This window comes from Loxodonta africana, chromosome 2 (genome assembly GCF_030014295.1).
Source record: "Loxodonta africana isolate mLoxAfr1 chromosome 2, mLoxAfr1.hap2, whole genome shotgun sequence".
Classification (NCBI taxonomy): domain Eukaryota; kingdom Metazoa; phylum Chordata; class Mammalia; order Proboscidea; family Elephantidae; genus Loxodonta; species Loxodonta africana.
Genome location: NC_087343.1, coordinates 116915330 through 116937342, shown reverse-complemented (window position 1 = coordinate 116937342; position 22013 = coordinate 116915330). Strand labels below are relative to the sequence as shown.

The window sequence follows — 22013 nt, the reverse complement described above, 5'->3', positions numbered from 1 at the left end:
CCTGGAATTCGTTTTTGCATTTGAAAAGGTTTTGCTTCTTAAAGGTGTTGGAGCAGGTGAGAGATATGATCACAGTTGTTTAAACAAGATTGATCTGTCTGGTGATGACGCAAGGAATTAAAAGGAATAGCTCTGAGGAGAAGAACAGTAAAGTGTTCTAGAAAGCAAATTAGTGTTTGAATAAGATGTTGAAAGATGTCAGATTCAGTGGAAGAATGGCAAAACCAAACAGGCCTTGGTTTTGGCAATAATGCAGAGACAGAAGCCCAGCATGATTAAGAAGGCAATGGCTAGAAGAGAATAAACAGAGAGGGTGTCAGAGAATTAAAATGGTAGCTATTGTGGACGTAGCTTTCAAGACCATACCCGTTGCCACTGAGTCAGTTCTGACTCATAATGACCCTATAGGACAGAGTGGAATTGCCCCACAGGGTTTCCACGATGTGGCTGATGGATTCGAACTGTGGACCTTTTGGTTAGCAGCTGACCTGTTAGTGTTCAAGTCCAGGAGACGAGCAAAAGAGATACCCTTTCTTCTCTCCCTTGTTCATCCAAGTTCTTTTCTAAATGTTGATATCAGACCTCGTAAAGGTACCTTTGCTCAGGTAAAAAAAAATCCTTCTCTGCCCCTTTCCTTTCCATTCCCAGAAGTCTTAGTTTCTTTACTTTTTTTTTTTTCTTTTCAGTTTTTACCATGCAAGACCTGTGCTAAAACCTTTTCACCTTTTTCCTTGACTGTCCCTCTCTGTCCTTAACAGGAAGCTCTCCCTGGCTTCCTCCAGCTGCCTTTCTTTCACCTGTCTGTCTCCCTGTGCCTTTGGTCTCTCCCCTGGTCCGCCTTGGTAGCAAGAAAGGTGTGTTTGTCAGATGAGTGTGTGGTGCTGATCTACAGCCGCAGAAACCCTTCACCAACAAGGCTGCCTGTCTTAACTCTTGATTTTGTTCTTTAAAGATTACAACTGATTGTTTAGAAACCCAGTTTCAGTAGAGCCAACATCTGCAAGGCTGTTAAGGAGTGATTTAGCTGTTAATTGGGATTTGACATATTTTGCTATACAGTAGTTTTTATTCTTTTAAAAAAAATATCACCTCTAACTGGACTCACATAAATTATCCTTGTTAGCCTGAAAGACTGGAACATCCTTACTGCCTTTGCCAAGGTACTGTGAGTCCTCTTATGCAGTTGTTTCATTTTTTACTTTTCCAGGGTCTTAAGGAAATTTGGGAGCCATTTGAGGTCTTTTTATAATCCTCAAAGCCTTTGTTTCCTAGACAACGTTTTAGTGTCTCATTTTATATTTAAGTACATGGCCATACTAGTCATTGGCTAATTTTAGTCTTTAACGTGAATTGGTTAGAAGTCATACGTTTTCCAATAAAAGCCCTATTAAACTGAAAGTTGATTATCTACATTCTACATACTGACTTGGGTTTCTTTCAGAATACCTTACTAAATGTTTAAAAATTGGAGTGAAGCGTTTAGAAGATCTTGTAAGGCTTTGCTTATTCAAATCCTCTGTGATTTGTATAACCCAGCACTACCACTGAATTATAAGGAAAGTAAATTTAATTAAAATGTCAGTTTTCTAAATGTAAGTATTTGTTTCAGACTTTGAAGGATTGTTATAACGTAGCTTTTTATGAAACACTGGAGGGCACGATTATGAAATTCCCGCAGGAAGGGAAGGAATGTTATGAATTTGACAGAGCTGTTTGTGTGGAATTTTGAATAAAAATGCCACATCCCGTAGAGGTGCTAGATAAGTGTCTTGTAATGATGCTGGTTACTGGGAATTAGCCTTTGGATATTGTCATATTTCAAGTTGAGCTGGGCAAAATGGTTCTAGGGAAGGCCACGTGAGCTTAGTGAGTGACTGTCAGCTCATGAAAAAAATGAGAGTTGAATGAATCTGAGTAAAATACTTAAGATCTCAGTAGAATGATGAGATTTGAAAGCTGAAGTAAATCTGTTTCCTTATGTATGAGTTTTGTGCTCTGTTGGAAGGATAAGAAATGTTACTTTTAGGGGTAATAAATACAGAGCAGAATTAATAACAAGGCAGGTTGAATCCCTGCCATACTTTGAATATCTTCTGCCTCTTCTTCCATCACATTTGTCTGACTTTTAAGGGTTCATGTGATTAGATTGAGTGTTCACTTGGATAATCCAGGATAATCTCCCCATCTCAGGATCCTTAACTTTAGTCACTTCTGCAAAGGTGTAGACATTTATGGGGGGTCATTATTTGGTCTACCACATGTCTCCAGATTAATTCTTTGCATGGTAATAGGCAAAAATGTTTTATTTGAAACTGTAACTTATTTGAAGATGATAATTATGATCCCACCGCCTTTATGTGAATGATTTTATTAATTTTCTTCTTCCTTAATCAGAGGAAGAGAGGAAACTTCAGGAAAGGCCTAGAGGAAGTGAAGAAATGAGGAGGCGTTACCTGAAGAAAGTCTTTACTTCTTGAACAATGGCTTATATTGCTTTCCATATGAAGAAACACATCCATTATAGTACAATTCAGAGTACATTGATAAAATATCATCAAAATATCCCCGAGTTAACCACTTTCTCATATTTCATCTTTTAAAATGAGAAAACCTATAGAGATGCCATTATTATGAAGATAAATATCTGAAATTGAACAATGTTAGAATAAGCTCATCAGACCAACAGACTGTAGGTATTTAATGTAATATATTTAAAGGTTTCCCCTCCCATTAGACCATAGATTGCTAACTTTTGATTTCTATGATGCCTCAATGAAATCTGATTTTAATGTTTGTTGAAATTCATACATTGAAGTTTAGGTCACCATAGGTTTCTGAATTCATTTCTAATTTAGTATGTAAATATTAAACAGAGTTTAATTAAATGATTCTAGAGTATTACTCTGTTTTGAATATTGTACAGTGACACTCTGCCTTGTAATAAGCTGTATTTATAATTCTTGAGAATTAATGGAAGGTTTAACTTTTCCATCTTTTATTTATCTCAGCTAAGAAACCTTTCCAGCTTGGACCTGCGTCATATCACTGAACTGGATAATGAAACCGTGATGGAAATTGTCAAGAGGTGCAAAAATCTTAGCTCTCTCAATCTCTGTCTGAACTGGATCATAAATGACAGGTAACCATTGTACCATTTTAAAAACACTTTTCCAGAGGGAAACATGTATTCTATGTACCAAATACTAATTATCATTATAACAAGGCACATCAACGTTAAGTAAAATTGAATGCAGCCACGCCTTTTCAAACTGATATGCTTAAAACTTGAAAACCATTTAGATGTATACTTTCAATCCATCCATTGCTTATGTTTACAAAAAGATTTTTATGTGCTTTGAATCAAATGTTTGCCTGAACAATTATAGCAACAGCAATCTGTTGAAGTTTTTGCTTATCTCCCATCCAAGATTTATTGTTTATTTGCCACTGTACTACTTTTGCAGCTTTTGTGATTGATGCACTGTTCACTTATCAAGGCAAATGATTCTGAGAAAATATCTCAAACGTGTTCCGACCCTTTTTTAAGGATGACATTTTGTTCTCTGTAAAAACATAATTTGTTTTCAAAACAGAAGTCATGTGGTGGACAGTTCAATATATTGTGTTAAAACGTGTGAAATAGGAAGCCTTTTCTTTTAAACAACAATAAACCCATTTTTCTTTGAAATGTTGTGTGAGGGAACAAAAAGGTGTAGGAAAACCTTGGAAGTAGACTTTTATAGTGAAAACAGTGGCTTATTAGCAGTAGCACTTCTGATTAGCTCAGGAAGGGCCTTACATGCAGGCATGAGGCAAGATTCCTGACCAGTAACTTTACAAGTTTTGTTTTTTTAAGATAGGCCATCAAACGTGTTTTGCTTCCAAAGTACAGTGCACTGTTAGCTAAACTTAGAACCTATTTTGATTTAAATATGTTTCATAAATAAGAGCAAGAATTTATTAAGTTTGTGTCAGTAAATCCTTTAAATTCAAGACCCCCTCATACTTTTAATTTCCTCTTTTACTTTAAAATTAAACTCATGTGGACTCCAGTTTTCTAAATTATGGTAAATTCTAGTGACATTGTCTTAAATTACTTTGAATTACTGTTTAAATTATGTAATAACCTTTGATTTGGCTCTTAGTAAAATGTTTCTTGGAAATTTCGTTCATCTAGAATGGGCACTTTAATCATTTATTTAAAATGTTTTTTGTTTTTGAGTAACAGTTAATATATGAAATATACAAAAATCTGAATGATATAAATTTTAAAAGGTAAAATTGTTCTCTGAAATCAATGTGCTTCTACAGAGTTAATAATATGGCAATTTAAAATAATTTTAAAAAGTGTTTTTCAGAACAGATGATAAAATTAAGGCCATAAAAAATATTATCCTGTGGTTTTATGTGTTTAACATTAGCTTAATTTTGAGGTAAACATCTTGCTAATGCAGTAAATTAAAAGGAGAAAACCATTTCTGGAACAAAATGATTATGAAAATGATTACCTTTTATTTGACAAGAATTTACAGAATACCTGACAAGTGTGAAAGAGCCAGTAATTAGAGAATACAAAGGTAAATAAGATACAGTCCATAGGAGATTATATAAATTATCTCCTAAGTAAACATTTTACTTAGGATTTATATCATTTAAACAAAAACTTTTCAGGGATTTCTAATCGTCAAGCTCTTCAAATGCTCATTTAGCCATAACTGGAAATTTACAAATGAAAAAGGAAGCCGACCTCACTTCAGCTTTCGTTCTCCTTGTTAGCTTCCATGTATTCAAACTCTATTTCAATCTTTTTTTTTTTTTTTTAACTTTAATGGATATTTGGTATTTGATCATAAATATGTCTACTGTAGAGATTTATTTGCAAGGAATGAAAGAGTATTTTTATGTTTTTAATGGAAAAGTTTGGATTAATTGAGAAAACATGCATTTTAATGAGGTTGAGCAGTAGAGTTTTAAAGATCAGACTCTTTTAGGTTTTAATTACAGTACTTGCACTTATCCAGTATACTGTAATAGAAGTTTCAAACATTAAAACCCACTTTGCAGTATCATCTAAATTACTCATCTCATTGTTCTTGCCATACTGTAATACTAAGCTAAGCAATATTTGTGATTATATTGGTATAAATCTAGGACTTCCTGTCAGACTTAATTATAATTTTAGCACTTAGCTGAGATGGGTTAGTAACCTTTCATATGGAGGGCACTGGAATGCACTAATGCATTTAGCCTATCAATTAGCTTCTGTTTTACATTTGTTCATTATTATTATCCTCCAGTAAATCAGGAAGCATTTATTAACCCCCTACTAAATGCTTAGTACTGTGTCTCAGACTGTGGGACACGGAGTCCCAGCTGCTCTCTTTAGGTGACATAAGACTTAATGAGTGAGATAAGAGTGAGTCTTTTAAGGATAGAGAAGAGGGAAGTAACCTTTCTTACTCAGGTAATTGATAAGACATTTTACACACATTTTCGTTTAACCCCCTCAACATCTTTTGTTAAGGGGAAGGTCATACAGTTCCTATTAAATTTAGGCCATTTATTTGACTTTTCTTTCACTTTTCAGATGGATGTATTTTTTCCATCATTGCTACAGTGAAAAACTGATTTAGGACAAAAAAGAAAAAGCAAATGGCTAATGAGTTAATTAAGTTCTGTTTGTTCACATTTTCCATTTTACCGCTGGGATTCACACAATTGACATATATGTGTAAGATTCTTAATTTTTTATTCAACTCATTTTCTTTTATAATGAAAGCATACTAGAAACTTCATATGTTATTTTATACATAACATATTAAAAGGATCTATGTTTAATATTGCTTTAATTCCTCACATGATGATGCTAAGCTATTAAGATTTTTATATATGGCATTCATCCTAGATTTAAAAAAAATCTTATTTGTTAACATTTTTGAAGTTCAAAATTTACAATAAATAGTAGTTGAAGATTGTTACTGTTATGCTCATGGTGCTTTTAAGTATTTTAAGCATTGAGCAGCTATCTGTGTGACTAAGACATGCTGCTCCTTTTCTTTGTTTTTGTAAAAGCACTGTTTGTGTTTAGAAAGTTAAACAGCATGATATTTTCTTGTGCTGAAAAGGATGGTCTGGTAGTCATTTGACATTTACCATTGCTTTTGAATGCAAATAAAATCTAAGTGATTTATGAAAAGAAGATACTATTTCTATCAATGGTTTAAATTAAGCATCTGGTTGTCATATCTCCTCTACTCCCTTTGACTGTAAGTTTATTGAAATGTTTATTTGTATTTGATATAAATCTTTTGTTATTTCACATCCAATTTAATCCTGACCGTTTTTGTATGTTTGGCATAGAGTCCAAAGTAGCATGTTCTGGATGTAAAAAATCAAAATAATTCTGAGCATTTTAATAAGGATATGCATATAATGGCTCTTTTGTTCTTTTTTGCCAATAAGAATTAAATGAAATCTCATTGATTCTAAATAGATCTTTACAAAAGCTATTTTAAAACTTTAAATGGCTTTCAAAGATGATAATTAATCTCCGCATTTTCAATTTGTAACATTAGCCCTTTAAAAAAAGTTGGTTCAATCATATGATCTGGAGGCCTGTTATCAAATACATGATCCTTTTATTGACAGTTGACCATGCTTGCTCATGAATTAGGAGAACACTAGGGGATGGCATTACACGAGAAATGATAGATTCTCTAGCATGCATTAGCAAAAGTCACAAAATATAACAAAACCAGGTTGATTATAGGCTGGTTGTTAAATTATGTTGCCAGCTAGTTGAGCTTGCCTAGCTAGAGTTTTACTCTTTGAATTTGCAATTTAAAAATCAAACGTATTAAACTTGTAAACAATGACAACTAAGAATGCTATCTTTAAAGGGTTAATTTGCTATGCAAATTTTACATTTATGTAAAAGGGACTCTTGCATCAGTGCACACTCTTAAAATTCAGAGAATCTTAGACTGTTATGGCCTGTTTCTTTCAAGTATATGATAGCATTTATGGTATGTTGCTGTTTCACTTTATGTATGTTACAGTTTAGAATAGTAACTATAGATATTTTCTCTTTAAATAGGACTTTTAAATAAGGCTGTTAGAAGTTGCAAACTGGTGGGCCACAGCTGAGTCCAGTCCACAAAGTTGCTTTGTTTTCCTATACAGTATTTTAAAAAACTGAATTGGTTGCCAACACTTTAAATATTGGGATAATTCACACACACACACGCACACACACACACACGCACACACACATCTTAATTTGAGGCTTCATGTGGAAAATGCGCAATCTAGCAATGCTAAAGCCACCTTTTCTCACATCAGCAAACTTACCAGGATGACAAATGGGCTGTTCTCTTTGACCATTCCCTAGTTCTCTACTGTTCCCACCAGGCATGTTTTTTAATGTTGTTAGTGTCCCCCTCACTCCCACTCCCAATTTACAAACTAAATTCTCCTTCATTAAAATCCAGAATATAGATATTTTTAGATATTCATATTGTAAATCAAATAGTTTTTAAAATTGTTTCTGATGAAATATGTTGACAAGTAGTAGGGAGTTAGTCTCCCTAAATTAGTTCTTGGATACATTAGGAATTAGAATTTGGCAAACAGGTAGCAGTTATAGAGCGGGACAAAATTCAGCTTAAAATAAGTTAAAACCTTTAGATTCATTGACTGACTCTCTTCCAAAGTGGAGAACTTACTCTCACTAGTGTTCAAACAAGAATTTTGTAAAAGAGTTCCCTAAATTATAAAGGAAATTGAACTAGTCAACTAAACTCCTTCCAACTTCAAACCCATTTTTAAAATGAATGTATTAGCCATGTGATAATGTGCTTAGCATTTGATTCATGATTCCTTTATTATGGAATTCATTAAGAAAAAATATTCATACTGTTCTTTCTCTTTCCTTTTTCTGGGTATACATTTTCAGTCTTTTAGTTTTCCTCAGGTTGAAGTTGTCTAGTGACAGATTATTCCACCACCCTTTCGAAGCAGACTGACAGCATCCTGGCTAATGTAAAACTCAATGAGGCTTTTTATAAAGATTTTTCTAACTCCCCTGATCTTCTCTGGATGTTTATTCTGTTTCTTCTTTTAAATTTCCGTTGATTCAATAAAAAACGGTGACATTTAGAAATAAAGTTCAGCGAGGATTTGAGCAGGTGTTGGCGATATAAAATATTTGCTGAGGGCCCATTGTGTTTTATTTCCAAGAATTGTTTTGTGAACATATGCGATATATTGTATTTATAAGTGTTCAAGGACTGGGTGGGTAATCTACCATCTTCCTTTGAATGTCATGTCACAGTGGACTTAGAATTTTATTTCATTTCGATCCCCTAATAGTACTTAATTCTCCTAGAGACAGAGGTTTAAAGATTGCCCAAGGGGGACAAACATATCCATTAAATCCAACAGGCATAGATGAATTCAAGTTTGAGAATATTTTGTTTTCTATTAAAGTTAAGTGGTGTGGAGGAAAGGAATACTTTTCACCTTGGAGTATTGAGTGTGAAGTTTGAGCAATTTTCTCCCATAAAATCCTGAAAACTTGGAAATAAAGAGGCAGCAAAAATAATGCCAGCAATTGAATCAGTCCTGGGATGGGATTTATAGCTGCACTGTCTTGTCTCTGTAGCATGTGGAGCAGACTTTCGTGCCTGATAATGTGGCTTGGCTAGTTAGGAGAAGCTTTAGTAAACTAGATCTTAGCTTATTTCTATAATCTGTTTCACATTTTTTTTTTTTGTTATTCTATTATATTGCTTATTCATATTTTTATAAAAACAAGTAATGAGGTATATTTATTTCTGAAAGTGTTAGATTGTGGGAAAAAAAGAGTGGAATTTTCCTGAGCTTTTTAAGGACACTTATTGGAGGTTGGCATATTTTTGAATCTATTTTTTATATTCATAATTATTTGAAAGGCCACCCCTACAAGTGTAGTATGATAAAAAAAAAAAATTTTTTTTCCAGTTTCCCAAGTCATCTATAAAAATGATGCCTTCTGTGTTCTTGTATCCATTCAACCCTCTCTTTAAAACCATGATTGAGTTTTGTAGTGCTTTTTTAATGAGATTAGGATATGTATTTTTTTCTCTGTTTTTTTTTTCTGGACCATGGATAATAAGAATAGCTAATGATAGGTACCATTTTTTATTAAACATGTTTTACTGTGTGACAGACATTGTGCTAAGTATTTACCCATATTGCTTCACTGAATTTTTACAACAGCCTTGAGGAAGGACTATTAACATTGTTTTCAAATGAGAGAACTAAGGCACAGATAGGTTACACAGCTTGCTGCAGGACTCACAGATTACTAAATGGTGGAACCGAAGCTGGAACCCATTTTTTGTGTCTTCCATGTCTAAACTGTAGCCACGAGGACTCCCAGTACCTTATTCTGCCTCAGATCTAGAGTAACAATGTGTCCTGGTTTGCCCAAGGCAGCCCCAGCCCGTGCCTGTTGTGCTGGTACTGTATCAAGCTTAGTACTTCTGTCTTACTCCCTTTTGTGTTCCACAGTGTCCTGGTTGGGATCATTAATTATATGGTTATCCTGCTGAGGCTTTGGGTGCTTTGCCTGATACCTCAGACATCAGGCATTCTGAACGTAATTAGAATGTTCTCTTTCCCTTATGGAATATGTGAGGTGACAAATTTTGGTTATTATGTTGCATGCACAGACTTGTTTTTTAAACAGCTTATTATATTTCATAATAAAATGCAATTTTACCAAACAATCCCCATTAAAATACTTCTCATTTCCTACTATAGTTCCTTGAGGACAAATAGAAAGTCTTGTTCATCTTTGTATCTTATACTATATCTGGCTCATAGTTGGTCATGAATGAATTTTGAATAGCATTTAAGCATTTAATGATGCACATTTATTTTTACAAATATTTTATTATCTGTAGATGCTCTCTCTCAGTTGTAGCAAGTACTTAACCACTGAGGATTAAAGTGGAACACTGGATATATAATTTGAATAAGATGTCTGTGAGTTCATAAAGAAAGAAGTTAGATTTATTGAAGGTTTCGGGGCCTTTGGTAAGAAATAATTATCATAATCTGCTTACTTTTCCTAGTATATATAGCTTTTCAAATAACCAATTATATTTTTCTACGAAAGGCTAAGTTTGATAAAATGGTTTGTGCATTTATTCTCAGATGAAATTCTTAGTGTATTCGAATGAAAGGAACTTTTTCTGTGGTTTCTTAGGTGGTGACCTTGATAAAGAATTGGTTCTGATGTTGGTTCTTTCAGTACTTCTAGTTACTAAATATCATCTTTAAGATACATTAATTTAGAAATATTAATTGGTATCTAACATCAGAGTGTTTAGCGTAGTAAAATCCCTTGAAAAGAAAGTCCACATGAGATAAATAAATCTCAGCCTGCTTTAAAACCATGATTGAGTTTCATAGTGCTAATTTTTTCTCCAGTTCTGTAGATCAGATGAAAACAGGATTGGGTGTCAGTGAATTTAACTTACTGTTTGTGCTAACATTATTTAATCTTATAGAATAACCCTGATTTTTATTAAGAGCTCTAACTTGTGATGGTAATTTTTAATTTCTGCTTTGTCTTTGGTTCCTAGTGAGCAATAATGCATAAATAAACATTTCTGCAAATAATAATAATTAATGATGGACCTTCTGTAGGATCATGGGTGTTCCTAGATGTGCTGCTGCAAATGCTGCCACTGCTGTTGTGTTTTTCAGGCAATATGAAGATGGATAAACAGGTATATTAAACATTTAGTTTATAGGGGACTTTTAAAAAATGTGATTTTTATGCAATCAGAATTCATGATTCTGAATTATGAATGGAACACATTTTATACAATTACGTATGCAGTACTATAAGCCTGTGAGTTTGGAGGCATCTTAACCTCAAAACCGTTTTAGAATTGCCAACAATGAAGAAAACCTTCATTTATTGATGATAATAGTTGATTGACTATTTGGACAGATTTGTGACCATCCCACCCTCCCCCCCTTTTGTCAAGAGTCGTCTTATTCTTAAAGTGCCCGAAACCAGAAACAGTAATTAAAATAACTTGCTGTTGTCAGAGTTTTAAATTGTGTGATAAATGAAGCCCAATAAATAGTGAAAATATCAGAAAGGTGATTAAATCTGACAATTTTCTTGTAAAAGGCTTAAGATGCTAAATATCTCCTGTGATTAGTTATTAATGTAGTGTAAGGGATTTTGCTTTGGCATAACATATTTTATAAACAGTGGCATAAAGAAATATTTTAGACGATAGGTACACACATGTTTAATCAGAGGAGAAATTGCTCAGACTTGATTGGTAGTAATTAAAAATGGCAGACCTGACATACATGTGGCGGGGCTATTTTTTGTATGACAGTCCTAACAGAAATTAAGAAAGGGTAGTGCTTCCTGAAGACGTGAAGAATGACAGAGTGCTTTCAGTTTAAACCCTTGTGCTTCATGAAAAAAGAAAAGTTTTATGTATATCATTCCTCAACTGATAAAATGTGTAATTTAAGGCAGTATAAAATACCTCCTCACTTAGTGAAGTATTTAAAAAAAAGCAAACTTGTTCCATTAGCAGTTATAGTTGTAATACTACTAGTAATTTCCCTTAAAATGAATATGAATTCCTTTATTTTTAAAGAAAAGATTAAGTAATAATGGTGGTTCTAATGAAGTGTTGCCTCGTGTTCCTGTCTCGCTGAATCTATGGCACATCATTCTATTGGTGGCATATATCATTGGTGACAGTGTAATATTCTGTTTATGAGTCTCTGTCATTGAAAGAGGAACGTGTGGCTTCATTTTGGTTCTCTGCCCCCAAGTTACTCCCGGCACCTTGCCCAGGGACCAGCTCAGAGAAGTAATTTAATACATATGTGTTGAGAGAATTATAAGTACTGCTTTTATAGGACGAATAAATCTGCTTTTAAATTTGGCTTCAACTCTGGCTGAAGTCCAGGCAGCTGGTTCAAATGCCCTCTTTCTTCCAGATTTATTTATTTCTGAATAAAGTTGATACTTAATAAAGTGAGGGTTTAGTGTCATTGTCTGGATTCAGATAGAGTTTGCTTTATGTATTCCATGGTATTTATCTGAAAGCCATAGCCTTGTTTTTTGTTTTTTAAACAATAAATAGCATTGTAATGGCTAATCAGTTGGGTTTTTCCCTTTTAGTAGGGACTTTGAGATACTTTTAAAAGAAGAACCGAAAATACCACTTGCCTTTCATATTTAATGATAATACTTTGTATTAATTGAAAAAAGACTTCTTAGTTACAGCTTTTTTCTGTTTATGGGTGAGAAAGGTATGTCTATATATGTTGCAAGTTTTTCCTTAGCTTTGCCTCTGGTACTTTTAAGCGCCGCCCTTTAAATGTATGTTTAGTGTTTGGTAATTGCTACTATGAACCTAAACGTACTGATTAAGGCCAGGTTCACATTAGAACAATTATCTGGTTAATTGCTCTGGTCATATATAGGCTAAAAAATCATCAGAACATCAAGTTGTGAAAGCAATGGCAGGCGTTTCAAAACCACCAAGCATACCTAGTGCAAATCACATCAGCAAAGCAATTAATTTAGGCTAATTGCTTTTCTGTTTGTTCAAGATGCACTTTGGAACTGTCTTTTTAAATCAGGGCAATTAAGATTAGTAAGCAATATAATTAAAAAAATGTTAGAGTAGTCACTATTTTTAAAAAGTGATAACTATTCCATATGTACCTATGTAATGTATCTATCACCCATGTAGGGCTTCGAAATAGTTAAAACAAAATAAACTTATTTTAGAAATTTACCAAGATTTCCTTCAAAAATAAATTGAAGAGTAGATTACCTCTTCCTAAATTGTAGCATGGGGTTATCTTTAGTTCCTCATTATTAATTAGAATTATCTAGTTTCAATAATGTACAGATGTCCCTCGGCATTCACAGGGGATTGGGGGGATTGGTTCTAGGACCCCCTGCGGACACTAAAATCTGAGGATGCTCAAGTGCCTTATATAAAATGGTGTGGTATTGGCATATAACCTATGCACATCCTCCCGTATACTTTACATCATTTCTAGATTACTTGTAATACCTAATACGATGTAAATGCTACGTAAATAGCTGTTATACTACATTGTTTAAGGAATAACGTCAAGGAAAAAAAGCCTGTACATGTTCAGTATAGAGGCAACCATCATAGGCCAAACTGTGATGTAACGGTACACAGCAGCAACAACGTAACATTTTTTTCCAAATATTTTCAATCCGAGATTGCTTGACTCCACGAATGTGGAACCCATGGATATAGAGCGCCGACTGTATGCTAAGGTGCCCTATTAGTATATGATGAGAAATACCTAGATGCTGAAAGTGGCACTTACCAGGTTTTCTCTGGATGGACGTGTATATTTCTTCTTATAATGTAATCAGGATTTTTAAATGTCTTAAAAAACCAGATTAGGCACACTTCGTGTTATTGACGCTTTCTCTATCATTAAGTATTATAAATTTGGCAGTACCAATTTGTTAAAAATTGAAAACCAGTTGAGTTTCCAACTGTTTCTCCATGAAGCAATGTTGTAATGGACCCATAGTTGAAAAAAAAAGTCAAATTTAGGGATTGGTTCTTCTTTGGAAAATGTAGAAATACCATTCGTGGGAGCATAAAACATGGCTGATACTGTTCGGTGTTCACCATGTTGTCATATAGCAAGTAGCTCTTTCTTTCACCTTTCTCCTTCCAAAGGAGCAAGTCACGTGATACAGTGTGTTTAATGGCATCCCTGCCCCCAGGAAGTTCTCTGAAGAAAGTAGGTTGACTTGTGCTGAGGACTGTGACTTTAGAAATGAATCATTTAGACAGGCACATGTTAAAGGAGATCCTGGGAGCATTTATCGTTTTCTGATTTTCTGTAGCTATGACAAGAAATCTGAGTGAAATGAAATTTGATATAAGAAATGAAGGAAAAAATGTCAAGTTTTATTTTAGCACCCTACTTTTTGTTCGTTAGTAGACATAAAAATTATTTTCTGTAATAAATGTTATGTCTGCGTAATTCGGTGTGAATAGATCTCTGGGCCTAGCTAATTAACTGCATTACCTCTCAGGATCATTTTCATGGATCACTTTACTTATTTTATGAACTGCCTGGTTTCTAGATGTCCTACATACTGGATCTAGATATTTTTTTTTTAATAATTTTTGTTGTGCCTTAAGTGAAAGTTTACAAATCAAGTCAGTCTCTCACACAAAAACCCATATACACCTTGCTACACACTCCCAATTACTCTCCCCCTAATGAGACAGCCTGCTCGCTCCCTCCACTCTCTCTTTTTGTGTCTATTTCGCCAGCTTCTAACCCCTTCCACCCTCTCATCTCCCCTCCATGCAGGAGATGCCAACATAGTCTCAAGTGTCCACCTGATCCAAGAAGCTCATTCCTCACCAGCATCCCTCTCCAACCCATTGTCCAGTCCAATCCATGTCTGAAGAGTTGGCTTCGGGAATGGTTCCTGTCCTGGGGCAACAGAAGGTCTGGGGGCCATGACCACCAGGGTCCTTCCAGTCTCAGTCAGACCATTAAGTCTGGTCTTATGAGAATTTGCGGAATGCATCCCACTGCTTTCCTGCTCCCGCAGGGGTTCTCTGTTGTATTCCCTGTCAGGGCAGTCATTGGTTGTAGCCGGACACCATCTAGTTCTTCTGGTCTCAGGATGATGTAGTCTCTGGTTCATGTGCCCCTTTCTGTCTCTTGGGCTCGTAATTGCCTTGTGTCCTTGGTGTTCTCCATTCTCCTTTGATCCAGGTGGTTTGAGACCAATTGATGTATCTTAGATGGCTGCTTGCTAGTGTTTAAGACCACAGACACCACTCTTCAAAGTGGGTTGCAGAACGTTTTCTTGATAGATTTTATTATGCCAATTGACTTAGATGTCCCCTGAAACCATGGTCCCCAGACCCCTGCCCCTGCTACGCTGGCCTTCGAAGCATTCAGTTTATTCAGGAAACTTCTTTGCTTTTGGTTTTGTCCAATTGTGCTGACCTCCCCTGTACTGTGTGCTGTCTTTCCCTTCACCTAAAGTAGTTCTTATCTACTGTCTAATTAGTGAGTACCCCTCTTCCACCCTCCCTCCCTCCCCCCTCTCGTAACCGCAAAAGAATGTTTTCTTCTCAGTTTAAACTATTTCTCAAGTTCTTATAATAGTGGTCTTATATAATATTTGTCCTTTTGCAACTGACTGATTTCACTCAGCATAATGCCTTCCAGGTGCCTCCATGTTATGAAATGTTTCACAGATTCCTCACTGTTCTTTATGAATGCGTAGTATTCCATTGTGTGAATATACCATAATTTATTTATCCATTCATCCATTGATGGGCACCTTGGTTGCTTCCATGTTTTTGCTATTGTAAACAGTGCTGCAGTAAACATGGGTGTGCATGTATCTGTTCCTGTAAAGGCTGTTATTTCTCTAGGATATATTCCAAGGAGTGGGATTGCTGGATCGTATGGTAGTTCTATTTTTAGCTTTTTAAGGAAGTGCCAAATCGATTTCCAAAGTGGTTGTACCATTTGACATTTCCACCAGCAGTGTAGAAGTGTTCCAATCTTTCCACAGTGTCTCCAACATTTATTATTTTGTGTTTTTTAGATTAATGCCAGCCTTGTTGGAGTGAGATGAAATCTCATTGTAGTTTTGATCTGCGTTTCTCTAATGGCTAATGATCATGAACATTTCCTCATATATCTGTTAGCTACCTGAATGTCTTCTTTAGTGAAGTGTCTATTCATAACTTTTGCCCATTTTTTAATTGGGTTATTTGTCTTTTTGCAATTGAGTTTTTGCGGTATCATGTAGATTTTAGAGATCAGACTCTGATCAGAAATGTCATAGCTAAAAACTTTTTCCCAGTCTGTAGGTAGTCTTTTTACTCTTTTGGTGAAGTCTTTGGATGAGCAAAAGTGTTTGATTTTTAGGAGCTCCCAGTTATCTAGTTTTTCTTCTACGTTTTTTATAATGTTTTCTATACTGTTTATGCCATGTATTAGGGCTCCTAACGTCCCTATTTTTTCTTCCATGATCTTTATCATTTTAGATTTTATATTTAGGTCTTTGATCCATTTTGAGTTAGTTTTTGTGCATGGAGTGAGGTATGGGACTTATTTCATTTCTTTGCAGATGAATGTCCAGTTATGCCAGCACCATTTGTTAAAAAGACTGTCTTTTCCCCATTTAACTATTTTGGGGCCTTTGTCAAATATCAGCTGCCCATACATGGATGGATTTATGTTTGGATTGTCAATTCTGTTCCATTGGTCCATGTATCTGTTGTTGTACCAGTACCAGGCTGTTTTGACTACTGTGGCAGTATAATAGATTCTAAAATCAGGTAAAGTACGGCCTCCTACTTTGTTCTTCTTTTTCAGTAATGCCTTATTTATCCGGGGCCTCTTTCCCTCCCATATGAAGTTGGTGATTTGTTTCTCCATCTCATTAAAGAATGTCGTTGGGATTTGGATCAGAATTGCATTAAATGTATAGATTGCTTTTGGTAGAACAGACATTTTTATACTGTTAAGTCTTCCTATCCATGAGCAAGGTATGTTCTTCCACTTATGTAAGTCTCTTTTGGTTTCTTGCAGAAGTGTACTGTAGTTTTCTTTGTATAAGTCTTTTACATCTCTGGTAAGATTTATTCTAAAGTATTTTATCTTCTTGGGGGCTACTGTAAATGGCATTGATTTGGTGATTTCCTCTTCGATGTTCTTTTTGTTGGTGTAGAGGAATCCAACAGATTTTTGTATGTTTATCTTGTATCCCAATACTCTGCTGAACTCTTCTATTAGTTTCAGTAGTTTCTGGAGGATTCCTTAAGGTTTTCTGTGTATAAGATCATGTCATCTGTAAATAGAGATACTTTTACTTCTTCCTTGCCAATCTGGATGCCCTTTATTTCTTTATCTAGCCTAATTGCTCTGGCTAGGACTTCCAGCACAATGTTGAATAAGAGTGGTGATAAAGGGCATCCTTGTCTGGTTCCTGGTCTCAGTGGGAATGTTTTCAGGCTCTCTCGATTTAGGGTGATGATGGCTTGGCTGTTGTCCTTGTATAAATGCCCTTTATTATGTTGAGAAATTTTCCTTCTATTCCTATTTTGCTGAGAGTTTTTGTCATGAATGAGTGTTGAACTTTGTCAAGTGCCTTCTCTGTATCAATCGATAAAATCATGTGATTCTTATCTTTTGTTTTATTTATGTGGTGGATTTACATTAATTGTTTTTCTAATGTTGAACCATCCCTGCATACCTGGTATGAATCCCACTTGGTGATGGTGAATTATTTTTTTGATATGTTGTTGAATTCTGTTGGCCAGAATTTTGTTGAGGATTTTTTCATCTACATTCATGAGGGATATAGGTCTATAATTTTCTTTTCTTATGGTGTCTTTACCTGGTTTTGGTATCAGGGATATGGTGGCTTCATAGAATGAATTTGGTAGTATTCCATCCTTTTCTATGCTCTGAAATACCTTTCATGGTAGTGGTATTAACTCTTCTCTGAAAGTTTGGGAGAAATTTGCAGTGAAGCCATCTGGACCAGGGCTTTTTTTTTGCTGGGAGTTTTTTGATTACCTTTTCAATCTCTTGTTATGGGTCTATTTAGTTGTTCTACCTCTGTTTGTGTTAGTTTAGGTAGGTAGTGTGTTTCTAGGAATTCATCCATTTCTTCTAGGTTTTCAAATTTGTTTGAGTATAGTTTTTCATAGTAATCTGATATGACTCTTTAAATTTCAGTTGAGTGTGTTGTAATATCGCCCATCTCATTTCTTATTCCGGTTATTTGCTTCTTGTCCTGTTTTTCTTTTGTCAGTTTGGCCAATGGTTTATCAATTTTGTTGACTTTTTAAAAAAAACAGCTTTTGGTCTTGTTAATTCTTTCAATTGTTTTTCCTTTTTCTATTTCATTTAGTTCAGCTCTATTTTTTATTATTTGTTTTCTTCGGGTGCCTGTGGGTTTCTTTTGTTGCTCTCTTTCTATTTCTTCAAGTTGTAGAGATAGTTCTTTGAATTTGGCCCTTTCTTCTTTTTGGGTGTGTGCATTTATTGAGACAAATTGGCCTCTGAGCACCGCTTTTGCTGTGTCCCAAAGGTTCTGATAGGAAGTGTTTTCATTCTCATTGGATTCTCTGAATTTCTTTATTCCATCCTTAATGTCTTCCATAATCCAGTCTTTTTTGAGTAGGATATTGTTCAGTTTCCAGGTGTTTGATTTCTTTTCCCTGCTTTTCCTGTTATTGATTTCCATTTTTATGGCCTTATGGTCAGAGAAAATGCTTTGTAATATTTCAGTGTTTTGGAATCTGCTAAGGCTTGCTATATGACCTAATACGTGGTCTATTCTAGAGAATGTTCCCTGTGCAGTAGAAAAGAAAGTATACTTGGTTGCTCTTGGGTGGAGTGTTCTGTATGTGTCTACGAGGTCAGGTTGGTTGATTGTGGCATTTAGATCTTCCGTGTCTTTATTGAGCTTCTTTCTGGATGTCCTGTCCTTCACCGAAAGTGGTGTGTTGAAGTCTCCTACTATTATTGTGGAGCTGTCTATCTCACTTTTCAATGCTGATAGAGTTTGTTGTATGTATCTTGCAGCCCTGTCATTGGGTGCATAAATATTTAAAATGGTTATATCTTCTTGGTGTATTGTCCCTTTAATCATTATATAGTGTCCTTCCTTATCCTTTCTGATGGATTTGACTTTAAAGTCTATTTTGTCAGAAATTAATATTGCCACTCCTGGTCTTTTTTGATTGTTGTTTGCTTGATATGTTTTTTTTCCATCCTTTGAGTTTTAGTTTGTTTTTGTCTCTAAGTCTAAGGTGTGAATCTTGTAGGCAGCATATAAACGGATCTTGTTTTTTAATCCATTCTGCCACTCTCTATCTCTTTATTTGTACATTTAGTCCATTTACATTCAGGGTAATTATGGATAGGTATGAATTTAGTGCTATCATTTTGATATCTTTTTTTGTGTGTTGACAGCTTCTTTTTCCCACTTGATTTTATGTGCTGAGGAGATTTTGTTTATATATTGTCCTTTCCTTATATTTGTTGTTGATTTTGTTTCTGCTGAGTCTGTATTTTTCCCTTGTATTTTATTTTGATGAGTAGGATAGTTTGTCTCCTTTGTGGTTACCTTATTATTTACCCTTATTTTTCTAATTTTATAACTAACTTTTATTTCTTTGTATCACCGTGTCTTTCTCTCCATATGGAAGGTCTATGATTACATTTCTGAGTCCCTCTTTATTATTTTAATGTTGTCTTCTGTTATATAATAACAGCACCATTACCCTGTGTTGGGCTTTTTTTTTTTTTTTTTTAAATCTTGCCTTTTTTTGTTTTTTTTTTTTATTTCCCTGTGTGGGTTGACTTCTGGTTGCTCTGCCCAGTGTTCTAGTCTTTGATCGATACCTGATATTATTGATTTTCTAACCAAAGAAGTCCCTTTAGTATTTCTTGTAGTTTTGGTTTGGCTTTTACTAATTCCCTCAACTTGTGTTTATCTGGAAATGTCTTAATTTCACCTTCATATTTAAGAGACAGTTTTGATGGATATCTGATTCTTGGCAGGCAGTTGATTTCCTTCAGTTTTTTAAACATGCCATCCATTGGCTTCTTGCTTGCATGGTTTCTGCCGAGTAGTACGAGCTTATTCTTATTGGCTCACCCTTGCAGGTGACTTTTCTTTTATCCCTCGCTGCTCTTATAATTGTCTCCTTATCTTTGATTTTGTCAAGCTTGATTATAATATGTCTTGGTGGCTTTCTTTTAAGATCTACCTTATGTGGAGTTCGATGAGCCTCTTGGATATATATCTTCTCATCTTTCACAGTATCAGGGAAGTTTTCTGCCAACAAATCCTCAACAATTTTCTTTATGTTTTCTGTTATCCCTCCCTGTTCGTGTACTCCAATCACTCGTACGTTATTTCTCTTGATAGAGTCCCACATAATTCTTAAGGTTTCTTCATTTTTTTTAATTCTTTTATCTGATTTTTCTTCAAATATATTAGTGCCAAGTGATTTATCTTTGAGTTCAGAAATTCTAGCTTCTACTTGCTCAGTTCTGCTCCTCTTTCTGTTGAGTTATGTAATTCTGTAATTTTATTGTTAATCTTCTGAATTTCTGATTGCTGTCTGTCTGTGGATTTTTCCAGCTTATTAAACTTTTCATTATGTTCCTGAATAATCTTTCTGAGTTCTTCAATTGCTTTATCTGTGTGTTTCGGCTTGTTCTGCGTATTCCCTCATTTCCTTCCTGATGTCTTGAAGGATTCTTTACATTAAACTTTTGTATTCTGCATCTGGTAATTCCAGGAAAGCACTTTCATCTAAAAGATCCCTGGATTCTTTGTTTTGAGAGCCTGTTGAGGTGATCATGGCCTTTTTCTTTATGTGACTTGATATTGACTGTTGTCTCCAAGCCATCTATAAGTTATTGTATTAGTTTATTCTTGCTTACTGTGTCATAGCTGCTTGCTTTGTTCTGTTTTGGTATACCCCTGTGGATTGCTTTAGTGAGCTAGCTTGATTATTTTCGCCTTTGGAGCTCTGGTGTCCTGTCCCCAGCTGGCTAGAGCTGTTATTATGTATATCAGTCTAGGAGTCCACTCAGTTTTCTTGTACGAATTCAGCTCAGGTTTCCAGGTAGGTGATATCAAGTGTGTGGTACAGACTCTGTCCTACAGTCTTAGAGGGGCAGGGGTGATTGGTGTATATACCCATATCTGATTGCAGCAGGAGGTCATGCTCTGAACAAGGTAGGGGCCTGAGAATCGACCCCCAAGCGTCTCTGAGGAAAACGCGTCTCTGTTCCCTAGAGTGTGCTGGTGGGTGGCCTCTGCAGAGGGACCATGGGCACCCAAAGATTTTGTTGTAAGGACTGGGAGGTACCAGTTATCTCTGGGCCCCTGTCGCGGGTGGCCGGGCAACCCAAGTGCAGCCACCAGTCCTTAGGTCCCTGTTGTGGGTAGGTGAGGACCTTGTTTAATAGGCAGAGCAATGTTAAATGTCAAACACCCACCTCTCCACCGCACCGCTGAAATGGTTGGAGTTTGCCAACAAGGCCGTATTCTCCCGAAATAGGCCCACACAGGTCCATGCAGAAGGGAAAGGTGCTCAAGGTCCACGGATGGTTTATGCCTTGACAGGAGCCGCTTCTGTCCTGAGCTCCCCCAGTTAATGGAGCTAGCAAATTATCTTTTCCCTCTAGTTGGAAATTTTTTCCTTCCCCAAGGCCGGGAGGATGGCTCCAGGTGCTCACCGGAGTCTGTCTCAGGCGTGGCCATTTAGCCACAGAAGCTGGGTTGGGGATGGGGGCGGGGGCCGCGCGGTAAAATATACGCAAGTACTTAGCTTTTGCCGAGAGCACCCTTCTGCTCAGGTTCCAGAGGTGCGAGTGGGCTTTGTGGCTGGCTGCTTCTCCCTGAGGAAACTGCAGCAGAACGCTAGTACCAGCCTGCTGCTGCTGCAGCCGCCGCCACCAGTGCCGCCACCGTTGCCACCGCCACAGCAGCTCTGGGAATGGTGCCTGAGGGCTCCCCGCAATTCAGGTCTGGTAACTCCTCTCTGCTTCTGATCAGTCTCTTCCTTCCCCTGCCCCTCAGTTCGTTGTCTAAGCTTGCCTTTGATGCTCAGGTCTCCCAGCTTGTCACAAATATACTTGTTTTACTTGTTTTTTTTTTTTTGGGTCTTTGTTGTAAAGAGGGCTCGATGGAAGTATCTGTCTATTCCTCCATCTTGGCTTTGCCTCCTTGATCTAGATATTTTGATGATGCTATTTGTTGTGGAGTGTTCAGTTAGATAACTGTCTTGTTGAAAGTAAAATTATCACCTCAAATGGAAATCAATCTATTGATTAAATAGAAAAGCATTGAAGCCTGTTAGAACACAGAAAAGAAGCAAACAGCCTAAATGATGGTATCGATC

At 35.9% G+C, this 22013-nt stretch overlaps 1 protein-coding gene across 1 annotated transcript in view; it reads left to right on the top strand.

Moving 5' to 3' along the window:
• FBXL17 (F-box and leucine rich repeat protein 17) overlaps positions 1-22013 on the top strand; it is a 601730-nt gene that overhangs the window by 209575 nt on the left and 370142 nt on the right. Inside the window, exon 6 of the mRNA XM_064274712.1 lies at positions 3009-3139. Within this exon, the coding sequence (XP_064130782.1) occupies positions 3009-3139 (131 nt within the window). The remainder of the gene's footprint in view (positions 1-3008; positions 3140-22013) is intronic.